Source organism: Oreochromis niloticus, linkage group LG19 (genome assembly GCF_001858045.2).
Source record: "Oreochromis niloticus isolate F11D_XX linkage group LG19, O_niloticus_UMD_NMBU, whole genome shotgun sequence".
NCBI classification, from domain to species: Eukaryota; Metazoa; Chordata; class Actinopteri; order Cichliformes; family Cichlidae; genus Oreochromis; species Oreochromis niloticus.
Window position 1 is genome coordinate 9,179,617 of NC_031983.2, and position 16,809 is coordinate 9,196,425.

At 43.6% G+C, this 16,809-nt stretch overlaps 1 protein-coding gene across 3 annotated transcripts in view; it reads left to right on the forward strand.

Annotated features, from left to right (window-relative positions):
- crim1 (cysteine rich transmembrane BMP regulator 1 (chordin-like)) overlaps positions 1–16,809 on the forward strand; it is a 35,600-nt gene that overhangs the window by 9,839 nt on the left and 8,952 nt on the right. For 2 of the 3 annotated variants that reach the window (XM_003447815.5, XM_005453302.3), the window contains 6 exons: positions 4,670–4,912; positions 8,661–8,840; positions 10,865–11,068; positions 12,165–12,293; positions 12,599–12,752; positions 15,161–15,282. In XM_003447815.5, the coding sequence (XP_003447863.2) occupies positions 4,670–4,912; positions 8,661–8,840; positions 10,865–11,068; positions 12,165–12,293; positions 12,599–12,752; positions 15,161–15,282 (1,032 nt within the window). The remainder of the gene's footprint in view (positions 1–4,669; positions 4,913–8,660; positions 8,841–10,864; positions 11,069–12,164; positions 12,294–12,598; positions 12,753–15,160; positions 15,283–16,809) is intronic. The other variant, XM_005453301.4, reaches the window with a different exon arrangement.

The window sequence follows — 16,809 nt, forward strand, 5'->3', positions numbered from 1 at the left end:
ATTTCAGAGAGGAAATAAAACTCCTGTGTGGCTGGAGAGACAAAGAACTTCCCTTAAAGGCATGTTGGGATTGCTGTCAACCCACTCACTATTCTTGGTCAGCCACTAACCAAACCAGGCACATTAAGCCAGCATGAAAGCCAAAGCCAAAATACATGCACGCGCATGCACGCACACACACACACGCACACAAAGACCCTTTCTGCATATCCAGCTCTAAACCTCAACCCATTAATTAAATCAAGGCCTAAAACCTCAGCTTATTGCCTCAACCATAACTATTAACAAATCAAACACACTCCAACTGAAGCCTCAGTCAAATGCTGATGTTCCCAGGCCCGTTTCTTTTATCAACATTATTTTGCCTTTTTCCCCTGAAAGAGAAGATCTCTATGGCAATAGTCCATAAATAACCCTCATGTCTCTGTCACAGTTTATTTAACAAATGTGTACAACCCAGATCTCCCACAGACGTCTTTTCAACAAGACTAAGACTGACGGCTAGAACACATAACATGATAACATGATCCTTTCTAGTTTTCCACTGCTTTATGTTCAGTACCCTTCAACTGAATGTGCACAGGCTTTGTACGTACAAACATGCAATGTATGAAAATACCGATGTGCAAATGTTGGACACAGGTGGACATTCTCTTTACCTCACCCAAGCACACGCATTTGAGGTTTTTCATCTGCAAATATTTAGCCAATGATTGAGAGAACAAAGCAAGCAGGCAGCACATGGCGGCTGCGTGCCTATGCCCAGCCACCTCAAGCCTCTGATCATGGTGTCAATTTCCTGACCCCGTCTATGTCTTTTGGCCTGGACATCCTCCTAGAGCTGCTCCTCGATCCTTACACATGCACTGACACACACAGCGAACAATGCTGACTTTCTCAGTAACTGCTGGTGGGCACCGGGCCAGGCCCCCACAGCTTTACGTGAGAGACGGCCCTGATGTGTCCCTTTGCGGAGCAACTTTATAAAACCTGAGGACAGACCAGAAACCCACCGAGGGCAGCTGGACTGAGACAGCTTTGTTCTCAGCTGACTTGTTTCCAAAGTCAGTCAGCGAACAGAACTCACATTGTGTGCTTTTTTCCATGAGTAAACTCGGGCTGTCAACACAGCCTCCTCTGCCTGCTCGAGCCACTCGGGTTTGGGTAAAGACTGCGCTCCTTGTACCCCACGCTTGAAAGGAAGAGAAAAAAAACAACATTTAGAATGAAAGATTTTGCTTTCTTCAATGAGCTGCACCAGAATGCCAGAATGCATTGTTTACAAAAGGCACCCTTCAGTAGTAATGAGGTAATTTCCACATTTTCTTTTCTAGATCAACATCAGGTGTGGTGTGAGCCTGCATGAAGGTGTGTGTGTGTGTGTATGAGAGAGTGAGAAAAATCGCATATTGTTGCAGGCTGTTCATATGGGTCAGACATTGTCCAATCTTTGTTATCTTACAGTTGTAAAAGAGCATATGTTACCTAATCTGCAGAGAGAATTTATCAAGCCTACCAAATCAGTGCTTTTGTATATGTGCAAGCTGGAGTATGGCCACCATTATGATACAAAGACTGGTTCTGTGGTCGCTGACTCGCTAATTACAGCCATTTATGCAAAGAGATAGAACACAAACAGCGCTGGATAAAATCTATTTACTGCTGACTTTTTCCATCCGCCCTGTCTGCCTATTGTGTTTATAATTGTGCCAGCTAAAAATTGTATTAATTGGACCTGCAAGAGTTGGACCATTTCCACTGATGGATACAATTCCATTCATTTAAATTACAATGGTATGTCTGCCAGCTGCTTTTCCCAGCGCACTCTAACCCCAGCCATTATCACAACCGAAAGAGTAATCACCCTTCTCTGGGGCACATACAATGCATAGAAAGTGTTTTTCAGGGCAGAACCTTTTGCAAAATTGTCCCAGTGCATTTTTTTTACAGCTTTAAAAAGCTTGAGGCTTTCATATGCAAAACTGGTCTTTAACTGAGCAGCCTGCGTTAGACTTTATTGTAAGTAAAACATTTGCCAATCAGCACTTCCAACTGAAGTTTATTTAACTCCAGTATAGGAATTAGGCCAAAAACCGTTAAATGGGTTGTAGCCTCCCTTAATTCAGGGGTTTTCCCTCATTTTCTATGACACTATTCAGCTACAAAGTTTATCAATGAGAGCTTTGTGGCACTCCTCACTGTTCCCAGGTTGCTTGAGTAAACACTACGGTACAGATACCTAACACTCCTGCTCTATTTATCCAGAGCCAGAAAAATTCAATGTTCCCCTTATCCTCAATTTCATGTGTCAGTTATGTTACCCCCACCCACTAAAATAGAGCTCTCACAGTCTTAGAGGGCCTCTCCTCCATGTTTATTCTTGGTCAGGCAGACATCAAGCAGTTACTTAACGGCACTGCCGTCAGAGCATCATGCACGCTTGTTTTCTTCATTTGAGGACCGGCAGTGCCAAACCACTATCAGAGCATGAGCAGACTGGAAAGCAACCAATCAGTTTCACCATCTGGTGGCAAAACTCAGGGGGAGTTTTCAAATGTCAGTGATGAAGCACATCCTCTCAGAGACTCATGTTGCGCTTTGGAGTCAGCACCAGTCCGGGAAGACCATCAACAGAACTGTCTCTCTGGAAACATTACCAAACCCCAAGCATTGTTATGCAACCTCAGCCAGTATCATTCCCTCTCCTCAAAAACCAGATGTATGCAAAGATTGCAAAGCATTTCTCATAAATAAATCACAGTCATTCTTTTTAACGTTCTTATAAGGCAGTTATTTATTTACACGTTTTCTCCTGCACTTGTTAATGCTGCGTTTACACACTTTTCCCCAGGAGATCTGGGAAAATAACTTTTGGGACAGAACATGAGTCTGCTTTTCGCAAAATATCTCTTCCACCCTATGTGTAAACATTACAGGGACACTGAGGACCAAAATAAACATATCCATTTGGTCTCAGTCATCCAAGTCTTGAAAGGTAGATACTGTTCTCCTAAAATGCAGTATCTGTTAAGAGGGGCACTTTTCTTTTCCTGAACAGGTTCCAGAATACACTCCTCCCCCAGCTTACCAGTAACCCTGCACCTCTTTCCCCTCTAAGAAGGGGTATCAAATCTATTACACTGACTCTGGCTGATGAGTTAAAAACTGCGTCCTGGTATGCTAAATGAAGGAGAGATTCTAAAATGGAAAAAATCTCTGGTAAAGATTGGCTGCTATTAATGACTGGTTTTAGAGTGCAAGGTTCTGTTTGGATTGTGAGCCAATTAAACCAGGCAAGGTGGAATCTGAAGCCCATAGGCAGGATGTGCAGACCCACCAAACATAACCGTGTGGGCCCTCCGTAGGTAGTTGTGGGGCTGTGTGAACAGGGCAAACCCACACATGTTGCATGTGGGCCCCAAGTGGGTGGGCTCATGTAGACTAGTACATGTGAGCAGCCCACTGTCAGCTGCCTGTACAATTCAATTTCAATTCAATTTTATTTATATAGTGCCAAATCACAACAACAGTCCCCTCAAGGTGCTTTATATTGTAAGGTAGACCCTACTATAATATATACAGAGAAAGATCCAACAATCATATGACCCCCTATGAGCAAGCACTTTGGCGACAACGGGAAAGAAAAACTCCCTTTTAACAGGAAGAAACCTCCGGCAGAACCAGGTTCAGGGAGGGGCGGGGCCATCTGTTGTGATCGGTTAGGGTGAGAGAAGGGAGACAGGATAAAAGACGTGCTGTGGAAGCATACAAACCAATGTGGTGCCCATAGCAATTTTGTAGGTAGGTCACTGTAGGTTACTCATAGAAAACCTATGTGGGTTCAAAGCTATTTTGCCCTTTTGCACCCCCAAGAGGAAATTCAGTTGGTAGCCCACTGTGGGCTGCCCGTAGCATACCCATGTGGGGGCCACAGCAGTTTTGCCTTTTACCCATTGCTTTGTGGTGTAGTAGTTATAAATTTCCCTGAAAGAAGATTCCCAGTTCAAACTTGAGTAGGTTATGTCAGGAAGGGGGTAAAAATCTAGTGTAAAAATCAGCAAAAGTCAAATATGTGACAGTAACTGCTTTGGCTACTCCTTGTTATTAATGGACGTTTTAGTCCACAACCAATACCAAATGGTGGCAGCAATGTAGCAAGGGGAACATGTGGGCAGTGCACCACAGGGTCACAGAGGACAGCCAACAACTACTGTATGTGCATACTGTGGGTACCTTACAAGCCTACACTGTGGGCCTTGTGGATCTGTCTAGAGTGGCGTCAAATGTACCCCAAGGTTGCATGTTCTGGGGAGAGCCTTGTCATGTGTAGAGAGGGGCCCTCTTGCTTCTCTGACAGGATGCTATAGAGCTGTCGTAGACTGAAGTGGGGCTCTGACTGCACAGTTTATGTTGGATGGCTATGTGAGCTCAGCCATTAGTCTGCCACACTAGTAACATAGTGGCTCATGTTGGTAGCAAACACACATAATTGCAGCAAAACCTTCCACCTTAGCCTAGCAAAAAAGTGCTGATAGAGTGAGATGGTTGAAGGTGCTAACAATGCTAAACCTGTGTCCAATTCACTGTGTTAACTCATATGCAATAGAGTCACCAGTGTCTAAACATGAATGCGAATCCATGTTTGTGTGTGTGTTTTGGTTTTTTACAGAGGAGCTGAAGTGTGCCGGGGTGACATGCCCCAATCTGCAGGTGCCTTCCTGCCCTGAGGGTTCAGTCCTCACCAAGAGCTACCAGCCTCCTGCTGAATGCTGCCCCTCCGTACCCCCCCAGTGCACTTGTGACTTCGGTGCCTGCCACAAGCCCCAGTGCCCAAGCGGACAGCACCCCGTTTCACTTGGTCAAGCCAGCGGTCAGCCAGGAGACTGCTGTGATGTCTACGAGTGTCAGAAAGGTAATCTCACTGAAGAGCATGCTACACACTGCTCTTGCTCCAACAATGGCAATTTCACAGTTGATGTGCAAATTATTTTGTTCAATGTTTTGCTTGCTTTTTGTTTTTTTGTTGGGGTTTTTTTTTAGACGCAGTCATTTCCTCCTCCTCTGTGAGCTAATTTTTTTAAGGGAAAATGAAAACTCTTAATTGGATAACTGCTGTCGGGCTGTTTATCAGGCTGGAGCAATGCTTCCAACTGGTTTTCCAAGACATTTTTAGGGGTGTACACACAAAAACGTTTAATTCCTAAAGGGTTATCAGATATAACGTCTTCTTCGTCCATTTCCTCACTTGGGTATTAAAAAGAGAGAGTGACGTGGAAGCAAGCGAGCAGATGCTGAATGCGCGTGAGAGTATAGCACGTCTCTGTCGTGAGGCAGAGGCAGCCAGGAGCGTTAGGAAGGCAGGGAGGGGACCTGCGGTATTGGTCTGTTTACTCTGCACGCCCAACAAATATTCACTGTTTTACCAACAGAACAAATTCACATTCTGGCCCCTGCACATGTATAAATGAGTGCTGTGTCCCAGAATTAATGGTCTTAACAAGCCCGGTGACCAGAAAAGTGCTTAGGCTATGAATTTGCTCAACAGAAGTGCAGTGTCAAAGGGTTCCTGTCTGGTCACACGTCCAAAGGGAAAAGGTTCATAAGTTCATTGATGGGAATGCTTTTTATGTGCTCCAGTCTGCCAGTGGGGAGGGTAATCGAGTCCGGCAGGCCAGCGGGGGCTGAATGGCAGCCGTGGGGGCCATGGGATCAGTGTTTTGATAACAAGTGTCTGCTGTTCTTTGGGTCAGGGGCTTGATGCCTTTTGTGCTGCTCCTACTGTCCGTTAGGCTTGCATGACTGCATGCCGTGTCAGAAAGCTCCACAGGCAGGGACAAGGACACGCACCGGAGCCCTCGTCAGTTCCACAATCCTGCATAGTCCTCCGTAGCACTCACTACAAATGCAGAATCTTAAAAACACTCTTAGGTAATGTCAAGTACAAAGCCTATCCTCTAATGGAACACATTTCAGCATGCCCTTGCAGTGTCTCTCTGTGTGAGGCTTGGACTGATTATCTTGTTTCCATTGCCCACTTGGCTGAGGACTGATGTTTAGTCAGGGTTAGTGTGTGCAGTGACAATAAGCTCCACCTGTGTGTTTTGGCCTCGTCAGCAACAGACTCTGCTTCTTCATTGGCTACAAAACAGTTGTATCTGTGTGGCAGAGCAAACCTGGCAGTAACATCCTGACCTGATGTCATCTGATATTATAGAGGACCCTGTTTGATCCTGTTTGGCTGTGGTCTGCTGTTTATCAACACTTTGCCTGGCACATATTTTGCATGTCCCCAGCGGTGGATCCGGAGTAGGTTTAGTGCTGTTGAGATTTATGGAGAGGTTAAGCAATAAGGCTGAGATCACTGCACTAATGGGTCTTTGGAAACTTAGCTTGACTTTGTTGTACACACGGCCAAAAGCATCCATGTCCTCACAGCTTGACAAGTGTTTGTGTTGGTGACATGAGATATACTCATATTTCTGCTTTGCAATTTGAGTTTTCAAAGCTGATGACTGTAAAGTTGATTTTAATAACTCCCATAATTGTTTGTTTCTTGGAAGTTGAGTTTTTGCTTTCATATGCCTGTAAACCACAAGAGAATGACAGTCCATTATGAATGATTTAGAAAGGCTTACGAGCCAATGGATTCATCTCTGCATCCAGCCCTCACCTCAATTTAGAGAAGACTGAACATCACCAAGCATGACTGGAATTTAGACTCTCTGTGCCCCAAGTTGTTTTAGGGATTACCATTAACAAACATTGCGGAAATCACATGTGAGCATCTCCTCATGTGACTTCCTATTGCTTCTGTGAGCGTTAAAAACTCGTTGCCTGCCTTTTGATTTTGGGCAGCTAAAAAGCCCTTAGTGCATTTTCTCCGCTTAGTTCTGCTGCACGCAAAGGAGGACAGTGGGAATACTGAGCGAGAGGGGAAGGAGGGCAGAAAAATGGCAAGGAAGAGAATAAAAGTTCACCAAATCCCTGCTCCACTGTCAACTCAGCTGGCGCACCTGATTTGTATTAGAGTGCGGTGCTGGTTGTCGGGAGGCATGGGGTCATTGGCACAGACACTTTGAATCTGCACTCAAAGGTATGGCGTACAGATGCTGCCGTAACCTCTGCTCTCATTTATAGAAACCACTGCCCCCACATCTGCTTGCATCTGTCCAATACATTTATTCACATAACTACCACATTGTTTCACTTCCCTCATGTTGGATTGTGTTAGATGAAAAGTTTGCATGTGGCTAGATGAGATCTTTGAATGTTGAGTCACCCAAGCCACTGTGGTACATATAAATGTGTAATATTACCATTGAGATGTCATACCTCAAAAATTCTTAAATTGAGTATTATTATCTATATTTGATATTTTTTCAAAATTGTGGTTATTTTTCAGCATTTCTTATTATATGTTATTTCATAGCAAAAATTGCAGAGATTCCCAGCCACGTTCTGGGTGTACTTCCGCAGTAGCTCAGGTTTATGTCGACCTCTGTTTGGGTAAAAAAGTTAAAATTACTCAAATAATAGCTAAGCAGTTGGAAACACCCAAAAGTGATGCAAAATTTAAAACAAAAATGGATAATTAATGGGGGAAATGTTTAAAACAGTTAGCTAAACCTATGGTTAATAGCTAGCCACTAGCCAGGCTAGTGGCTAAATTTTAAGCTAATATATATAATATTATGAGTCAAAATAGCTAGGTAAAACTACAAACAGCACAAATTCAGCTTTACCTAAACATAACAGATAAGCAGTTAAACTGGTCAGTATGGGTCATGATATAATTAGCTGTTAAATACTGGAGTAGTAGGCTAAAAATATATGCTAAATAGCTGACATTTATGGGTCATTGATAATTGTGGGATGAAAGAAGTCTGGATTCAGTTTAAAATTAGTTCAGTTCAACACATTTGAAGATTAGACATGTTGCTGATGAGAACTTTGCTCTTTCAGAGAAAAAAACATTGAAGACCAGTTAGCATGTGAACAGTATTCGGGCTTTACAGAGCTAGTTGACTGTGCACAGGATCAGAGAGCAGTTTTCCAACGGTGCTACAACTAAGCTAATTCTTTTCAAGGTTTGTCTAAATCCAGCCAACAGGGAGTCTAAATGCTTGGATGCTTTGTGGGAATGGCAGGCCAAATCATTGATTCACTCCACCTGCCACCAGCACACTGCGCCCAGATTCTGCCAAAACTTCAGACCCACCACTGCTTTCTTTTAGTCTGCATGGCAAGAGTCCAGAGCCATCTCAAGACTGGATAGGTCCCTGTGAAATTCCACCTCCAGTTTCATTGTATGATAAATACCATTTTTGCCCCATGGGGCTTACCTCACCCATCAGTCTACCGCAGCACCATTTGGTTCAGATAAATATTACTATCAGTAGTAGACAATGAACAAATGTTTACGAATTTGTAATTAATTCTATAAAGTTGTGATAACCTCTCACTAATCAAGCTTGACGTGTCTATTTTTTTTAAGCGCATTGTTCTCTGGTGGTCCTGATGAAACTATTCTGGTGTTAATCTTAGCCAAATGTAGGACAGCTGACACAGCATAGTGCACTCGTTTATTAGAGTGTATTGTCTTACTCAGCTGGAGTTCAGCTTAAGGTTGACAGCCTGTGTCTGATTTTTCTTTCCCTTAGTCACTCCCAAGTGTGTCCACAGTGGGAAAGAGTACTCTGAGGGAGAGGTGTACCGCATGGACCCCTGCTGGCTGTGTCAGTGCCGGGGAGGAATCTCCTTCTGCTCCAAGGCAGAGTGTGCTGAGCTGGACTGTGAAAACTTCTACATTCCTGAGGGAGAATGTTGCCCCGTCTGCATAGGTACACACATTTGCTTTATTATTCAGTTAAACTGTGTCACCTTTCGCTGATTATTACACTGTCAAAACTGGTAGCCAGAGGTTTCTTCCTGTTAAAAGGGAGTTTTTCTTTCCCACTGTTGTCAAAGTGCTTGCTCATAGGGGGTCAAATGATTGTTGGGTTTTTCTCTGTATATATTATTGTAGGGTCTACCTTAGAATATAAAACACCTTGAGGCAACTGTTGTTGTGATTTGGTGCTGTATAAATAAAATTGAACTGAATTGAATGGTGGCATCGACTAAAACGCCTATATGGCCAAATGATGGGGGGGAAAGTCGATTCAGCAGCAGTGGAGGCGATATTAAGACCTACTTTAATGGCTTTCTCGTATAACCAGCTTTCAGAGTCGTTAACATACCTGACGAAAAGCGGTGCAACAAAGAGTCATCCCCCAGTCCTTTCCGCTGGGGAGATTTAAAAACATAAAATCCTTTTTTCACTGTGTGCTGCGCAGCTCTGTAAGATCTGGATTGCGGTTAATGTTTAAAAGAAAAATGGCCTCGCGGCGCATATGGCAACCACATTAGTCTGCCAGAAGCCTGTGGATGGAGACGGTAGCCTTTGGCCTCTGACTGCGTGGCTACAGTCGATCAGATGCATAAAAGGAGGAGTGGGGGGGGGGAAGACGAAGAGAACGAGTGCAGAGGAGAGATCATGTTAGGTCAGTGTTAGAGGTACAGCTGGAATGTGCAAGCATTTAGATGGCATGGAATGCTTTCATCTTTTGTTTATGGAAATCTGTACTTTCTTACTGCACTGGATGCAATACTTAATCTAGGTGAAAAGGTAAGATTTTCTGTGTGTGATGATTCTCAAACAATGTTTCTTTATACACAAAGAATAAAATGAGCCATTTGAAATGGAAAGGGGTTGTTTGTGGTAATAAACCAACAAGCTATGAATGTGGGTAAATTAAGAAGCAAGTTGCCAAAAGAAACCTGGGAGCCATTGGTGTTTTACCTCATCTTTCATACAAGACTGTTCGAAAATTTGCTTAGGCTTGGAGTCTGTTTAACAGAAGGAAAGCTGGATTTTAAGGAGTGTAAGAGACGGGACTGTTGCAGCGCGGAGACAAACTGGGCTCTGCTGCATCGCTTAACTCTTTTTCTTTTTTTAATTCTCCAGTTTCATGCATCTGAAATGCTAAAACAGACAGAAGGAATCTTTAAAAGTTGTAAAACAATGGTTGGAGGTGTGTGGTGTTACCTGAGTTCCATTACCTGGTACAACAGAACAAATTTGCTGGTCCAAAATTTAGAATTGCTAAGGTCACAGGGTGCAAGAGGGGGAGCCAAAAAGTTTGTCTGCCCCACAGAAGCGCCTCATGGAATTACCCCAGCTTGTAATGCTACATAATGTTTGGTTCCCAAACCTGTTGATATTTAAAGGGAACCGTGACAAAATGATAAAATTGGCTGTGGCACGAGCACAGGGACTATGTCAATGGAAAAGGAAAGAAAAAGTCCTGTTCAGGGTCATTACATCCCACCTCAAACACTCAAACTCTCAAACTCAACTGGGACGGCAACATTAACGTTTTCATACTTTCACCTCGTTTTAAGGCTAATGGGAATGGATCCCAAATTTCCAAAAGTGCTTTCTTTGCTTTGGAGTAAAATTTACATGATGAAATGATTTCTCAGCTATTGAATGAAGGAATGCTTTTACCCCATTATAATGCACAGTGTGGACACTGTGGACTGTCATCTTGATGTGAACCTAAATTCCTACACAATGCTTGTCACAACGCCTGGAGCTTTTCTCCATTTATAAATGTAAATGAGTCATTGACATTCATCAGTGTTTTCTTCATATCTCTTGTTTAACTCCTTCATTAAGTATCCCATTTACTACAGTTAGGCTCTCACTTGTTGTTAATACAAACCCAGTACAGCATCTAAGACCCTGAGCTAAGAATGATGTCAGCCTTTGTTTCCTTCACACCTAAACCCACACTGTAAACATCTCTTTCTTTCCTCTCAGATGTGGAGCTACTGTCAATGGACAGCACCAAGGCCAGCTGCTGGGTGAATAATAAGCTGCGAGCCCATGAGGAGCAGTGGAAAGAGGACGACTGCACCTTCTGCCAGTGTGTGGATGGAGAGCCGCACTGCACGGCCATGGCCTGCAAACAGAGTTGCCACAACCCGGTGAAGATCCCCGGAGAGTGCTGTCCCTTCTGTGAAGGTACGGTACGCAGAGTTGTGTTGTCCTTCAAATGAGCTACGCATTAGCACACATACCAAATGCAGGGCACTCCTGCATCCCTGCAGCTTTTCTACAGAGCCCACTCAACATGGGCTCATTAAAGGGGGAGGCCACAGTTGTCCTGGTTCAATCTCTGTCTGCCTCTGGCTCCTGGGGGGCGTTATTGTGGCTTCCCACCCTCATTATCAAGAACATTTGTGACACACGCTCTCTCGCTCTCTCTCACACTCACACTACAAGAACATTTGTTGATTTATGTATCTTTGATTGTCTAATTTATGTGTTCCAGGTGCTGTATGTTTGTTTTTTTCTCACAGGAGCAGCAGTTGGCGAGACAATGTGCATTTTTAATTTTTAGTCTATCCTTTTATTTTATTTCCCACCACCCCCTTGTCCTGCCTTTGACATCCTGCAAAAGGTGCCAGACAGGGCAGGATTTAAAAAAAAGGTTCAGCAGCACAGAGCATTTTTCAAGCCATGGGGTTCATTGTGCTCTTTTTATTACCTTTGCCCACCAAAATGAGACCCACCTGTCTGCGGGTGTGTGTGTGTGTGTATGACGTTACAGCATCCTTTTAACACAGGAGGCTGTATAATTGAGGTAGAGCCTTTTTTTTCTTTAAGCATAATTAGTTACAGCTCATTGGGTGCTGTTCCTCCCACCGAACGTGGCAAAAAGCGTGCAATGGGAACAGTGGTGTTACGGGTCCGTGCTCGTCTCTTTCCATCCTCATTCATTGTAGCACCACAATGGAGTTGGCCCAAAATCAAGGGGCAAAGGATGCTTTTTAGACCCATTCAGCTTATTAATAGGAGACAGTTCAGCACAATAAGACAGAGAGGTAAAATCCCCCTTAAGGTGCAACCCACCCCGGTGTAATTGCTCTGCATTTATCCGTAATTACTGTTTATAAGTAGGGCAGCGTAAATAGGTAGCTATTAGACTTGGCACAAAAAGCTCACATGGAGTATAACAACTAAAGGGATTCAAGCACACAAACATAAAAAAACAGGAATACATTCATAACAGTACCTTAAAAGTTCTCACTCTCTATTATCTCTCCTTTTTTAACAGAGCCTTCTTATGAAACTGTAAGTCCTTTGCTATGTCCTCCCCTGGACAACTGCTCCCTGTCAGTGAATGACTGCCCCTATGGTTTCCAACAAGACAAAAGCGGATGTCTTCTTTGCCAATGTCTCAACAGTAAGTCTTGATTTTTTTAGCTCACCATAGAGGGTTAGAGTTACTGGGAATGACTTAAAAGCGTGACGAGATGATACATTTCTTCTGACTTGCCGCGTCTTGCAGTCCCGCATTAAAGCGGTGGACAGTGCTGTGTTTACCCGTTGCAGCCGCTTGGTTTTGACAGCAGCGTAGACATGTTGATATTCATCACAGCTTATTGGTGTCTTTGTGAGCAGGAATGTTGCTGCGAGCGGCTCCATGGCAACTCGTGCCTTTTGCCTTTAATGGATGTGATCAGATGACCTCCTTCTCAACTCTTTCAGATGACTCCTGCCCTGACCTGGGAACGTACTGTTCCCTGCAATGCCCAATGGGATACGAGAGGGATGATTTTGGATGCGAGGTGTGCGAGTGCAGCGTGCCCGTGCCAAAGTGCCGACCTTTGAGCTGCACTAAGACCTGCCCCTACGGATATGTGTGAGTACACCCACTGATCCGCTGAGTACAGCTGTACGCTCATTTTTTATTTGTGTTTTTGAGTCTGATTTAAACAGACGTGTCTGTCAGTGCTGCGTTTACAGACTCATGTGGCAAAAAGGTTTCAGTGGCTTTGAATCTTTCAAATATTTTAAAATTACGTCAGTGTCTTAATGATCACTTCACAGTCCGTGCCTGCGTTTACTCCAGGAAAAATGGCTGTTAAAGAGTTTTAGTTTTCATAGAAAATACAAATCATTTTCTCCCAGCCATCCCTCCTCTGCATATTTGAATGGTTAAATAAGACATTCAGTACTTAATATTATTAAGTGATGCCCTTCCAAAGAAGCAATTGCAACAGTAGTCATCAAAGTGCCTACTTTGGTGGCCAATCCCGGGTCTCTGTGTTAGCTTGTGTGTATATTTGTGTGTGAGTCATTTGCTGTGGGGTCCGAACTAGCCCCTCAGCCCCCTACAACTCCTCTCCTCCTAATCCCATTTAACCCAATCAAACATCTGGAAGTGCTCTGTACTGGGACGCTTGGTCCCCAGGCACCATTCTCATTTCATAAATCATCATCCTGTCTCAAAACAACGATCAAAAACACATCAGGACAAAAGCAGCCTTTATGAAATATATACAGTTGGGATCCTTCTGATATCTCCACCGTTCTTTCTGGAGCCGCAGCTCAAGAGGGGCACAAGAGGAGAGGAGGATGAGTTGGATCCTGCAGGGAAGAGAGGAGCAGGAAGTCCTGGCTTTATCCTTCATAAGCAGCTGTTTTGGTCTAGCCTTAGAAGTCTGAAATCCTCTGAGAGCTTGCCAGCCTTACAATGCAAATCTTTCTTCTCACACAGAACCCCGCATGCAGCCACCGCAGAGAGACGAAAAAGCACAAAGGATCTCTGTGTTTATACTGGGTGTATTGATGACATCCTGTGAGCATTGTAATGTACAGTACATGTCCAAAAACAAATGACGCTGGCCTGTGAAGCGAGATGAATGTAAACAATGTAAAAATCCTAAACCGTGTGTTAAACATTCCTAAATTAAGGACTCTGCGGATACTTCTCATATCTGAAGTTTTTGTTTGTGCCGTCGGGATTGTTTTTTTTCCATCTTTCGTAGCTCAAACTCACAACTGGGACCACACAGGTTATGAATGGCATTCTTCTGGCCATTAAGGTTGCGGCCTGCTGGAAATTGTGCAGAGCCAGCACTCCCAGGCCGGGGGGCCCTAGTGTCTCCCCAAACCCCTCTATCCCCCCTGGAGCCCTGCTTGGCATTCAGCACACTATCTTTAAACAAAGCCTTACTCTAAGAGTGCAGCGCTCTCTGTCTCTGTATTTGTACAGTGAGGCTGTAGCCAACCCTTCACAGTGTTGTTTCAATAGCTGTTATTGCTGTTTCAGCATAGATGGGGTCCCCTGTTTGCTGAGCCTGAAATCCTGTGTCCTCTTTATGGGACACGGCTCTGCATCACGGGGACGAAGGCTTCTTTAATTTTTCACCCTGGCAGACGAAGATTAATAGAGTAATTATCCGGGTGTAATGAGGCCACCGCGTGAGGTAGGAATCATCACGTACCTGGAGGGTAAGACAGAGAGGAAGTGGCTGGGCGAAGATGGATGAGACAAGGTTAAACAGGACTAGTGTCTAGAAGGAGACAAGTGCAGACACACAGGTTATACTTTCACTTGGGTTTTTGCCAATTTATCAGCGTGCAGCTCATTCATGTTTTATTAGGTGGAATAATTGGATCCAAGTGGTCTATTTCCAGACACTGGAAGCAGATCAGATCACCAAAATTCATATGTTTGTGAAGAAGTCCCCGTCCCTTTCTCCAATTATTGGACTATAATTTCCTGGTGGGTGGGGTAATTTGTAAATCAACCAGAAGTTTACAGTGATAAGGCCCCATTTCTTATTTTCTTCCATCTTTTCTATGAGATCAATAAGATTTTATTATTCACAGTAATGCTAATTTAGCCACTCTTCTTATATGTCTTATACGAGGCTTTCGGAGCAATAAGAAAGGCAGGAAAGTGAATTGTGAGCATCTGAATTGGTAACGGAGCACTTTTTTTTCCAGAGGCTTCAGGCTGGTATGATGTGCAAACCACAGGGATCTCACATGTTGGCTCTTTATTTGCTCTTCTTCAAAGCCAGCTAATATAGAGAGGGGAAAAGCAAGTCCAGATGTTGATTATTCATGACTGAAACATCTGCGTTTCGCTCTATCACAACACCATGTTTTCCTCTATGTGAAGCAATTTGAAACCATGTTTGAGCTACACAGGAGTGGTATTGTTTAGTCCTGTCACTTTGTTTACTTCCTCACACACTCTTGCAGTAATTAAGGCTTTTTCGTGTGCACTTCATCACGCGTCTGTTTGTTCTCCTGCAGCAGGAACAAGCATGGCTGCGAGATGTGTCGCTGTGTCAAGTGTCCTCCCTTCACCTGTGACAAGCACTGCATCAATGGCTACCGACAGAACAGGAAGGGCTGCTCCATCTGCATGTGTAAAGGTAACTGAGCTCTCTTATTAATCAGGTGCGCGTCATGATTAAAGGGATGCTTCGCTGGCTGTGTTACTCAAGCAAAAGACACATAAAAGTCTGTCTTTTCATGCAGAAGTTTGTAACTTTTTTTGTCTAAACATTTATCCAGAAATGAGATGAGACACTAAAAAGCACTAACTGGAAATTCATGTAAAAAAATTTTGAAATGACCTGATGAAGCTTAATCATCCAGGTAAGGTAAGCAAACACTACGTCCAGGTGAACAGAATCAACTGTCTGTGATTTTGTAATGACCTTCAAACAATCGAAGAGCTTATGAGCCAATATTTATTACAGAATAAACATTTGAAATTAATGATATGATAATAGATTCAAGATGGATACAAGTGGTGACACAAAACTGTGAGATATTACTAATAACTGTACTGTGAAAAAGTCTTGAACCACTTCTTATTTCTTTATATTTTGCTCCTAAGGAGCAAGCCTTCATTGCAATTAAAGTGGTCTATAAAAGAGCCATAGTTCTCCAGGCTTTCTGAAGGTTTTTCAAAGTTTTTCTTTTGACACTTTCTGCTTTTTTTAAAGTGGAAGAATTAAACTAGAGATGCTAGAAGACACAGAGGGAAGATGACTTGATGATCTGACAAGAAACAGGTGGAGACTGAGACAGTATATACACATGAGGGTGATTAGGAGAAGTGGAGACACTTGGGAACACAGCTGGAGCAAACTAGAAATAACGAGAGAGGGGAAGGAAAACTAAAGGTAACGCGCATGGGACAAGAGACTATCACAATAAAACAGGAAAGAGACACAAGCCACAGGAAAACATGGGAAACACACACGGAGACTCAGACTGACTAAATACAGGGAACGGAGGGAGGAGACAGAGGCAACAGTATGAAAACACAGAACAAGAGAGTGAGAGCGGGGGACAGCGAGGGAGACGGGCAGAGAGAGATAGAGAGAGGGCGAGAGACAAAGAGTTACATCGGATTTGACATTCATAAGCAGACATGGTAGACTAGCGGTCCCCAACCACCGAGCCTACCGGGCTGTGAGTCATTTGGTACCGGGCCGCGAGAGCTGACGCTCGGTGTGAAATTTATGGTTTTCAGGGGTTTTGTCGTTAACTCGGTTCCCCTGGGTCTTTTCCCATGTTGTAGTTGTGTGTCTTATTTTGAAAGAAATATTTATGCGTTACCATAGCGACCAGAGAGCATTAAGGGGCAGAGAGGAGGATGTTACTCTCAATGTTGTTGGCACATTTCAGGAGGACGCTGCTAATAAAGTTACACAATTACACAGTGAATTCGCGTTTATTATTATATTTACAAAATACCAGTTTTTGTCTTTGTCGTATCATTTTATTTTGTTGTATTTATCCGCGACACCTTAAAGGCCGAAGACAGAGAGAAGAGAGAAGACAGACTGGACACGAAAGAGCACCAAACAAACAATAACTAGAAACATAACAAGCGGTTCTCCAAACTGAACGTTAACATTTCATTAACCTGCAAGAAATTAACAAAA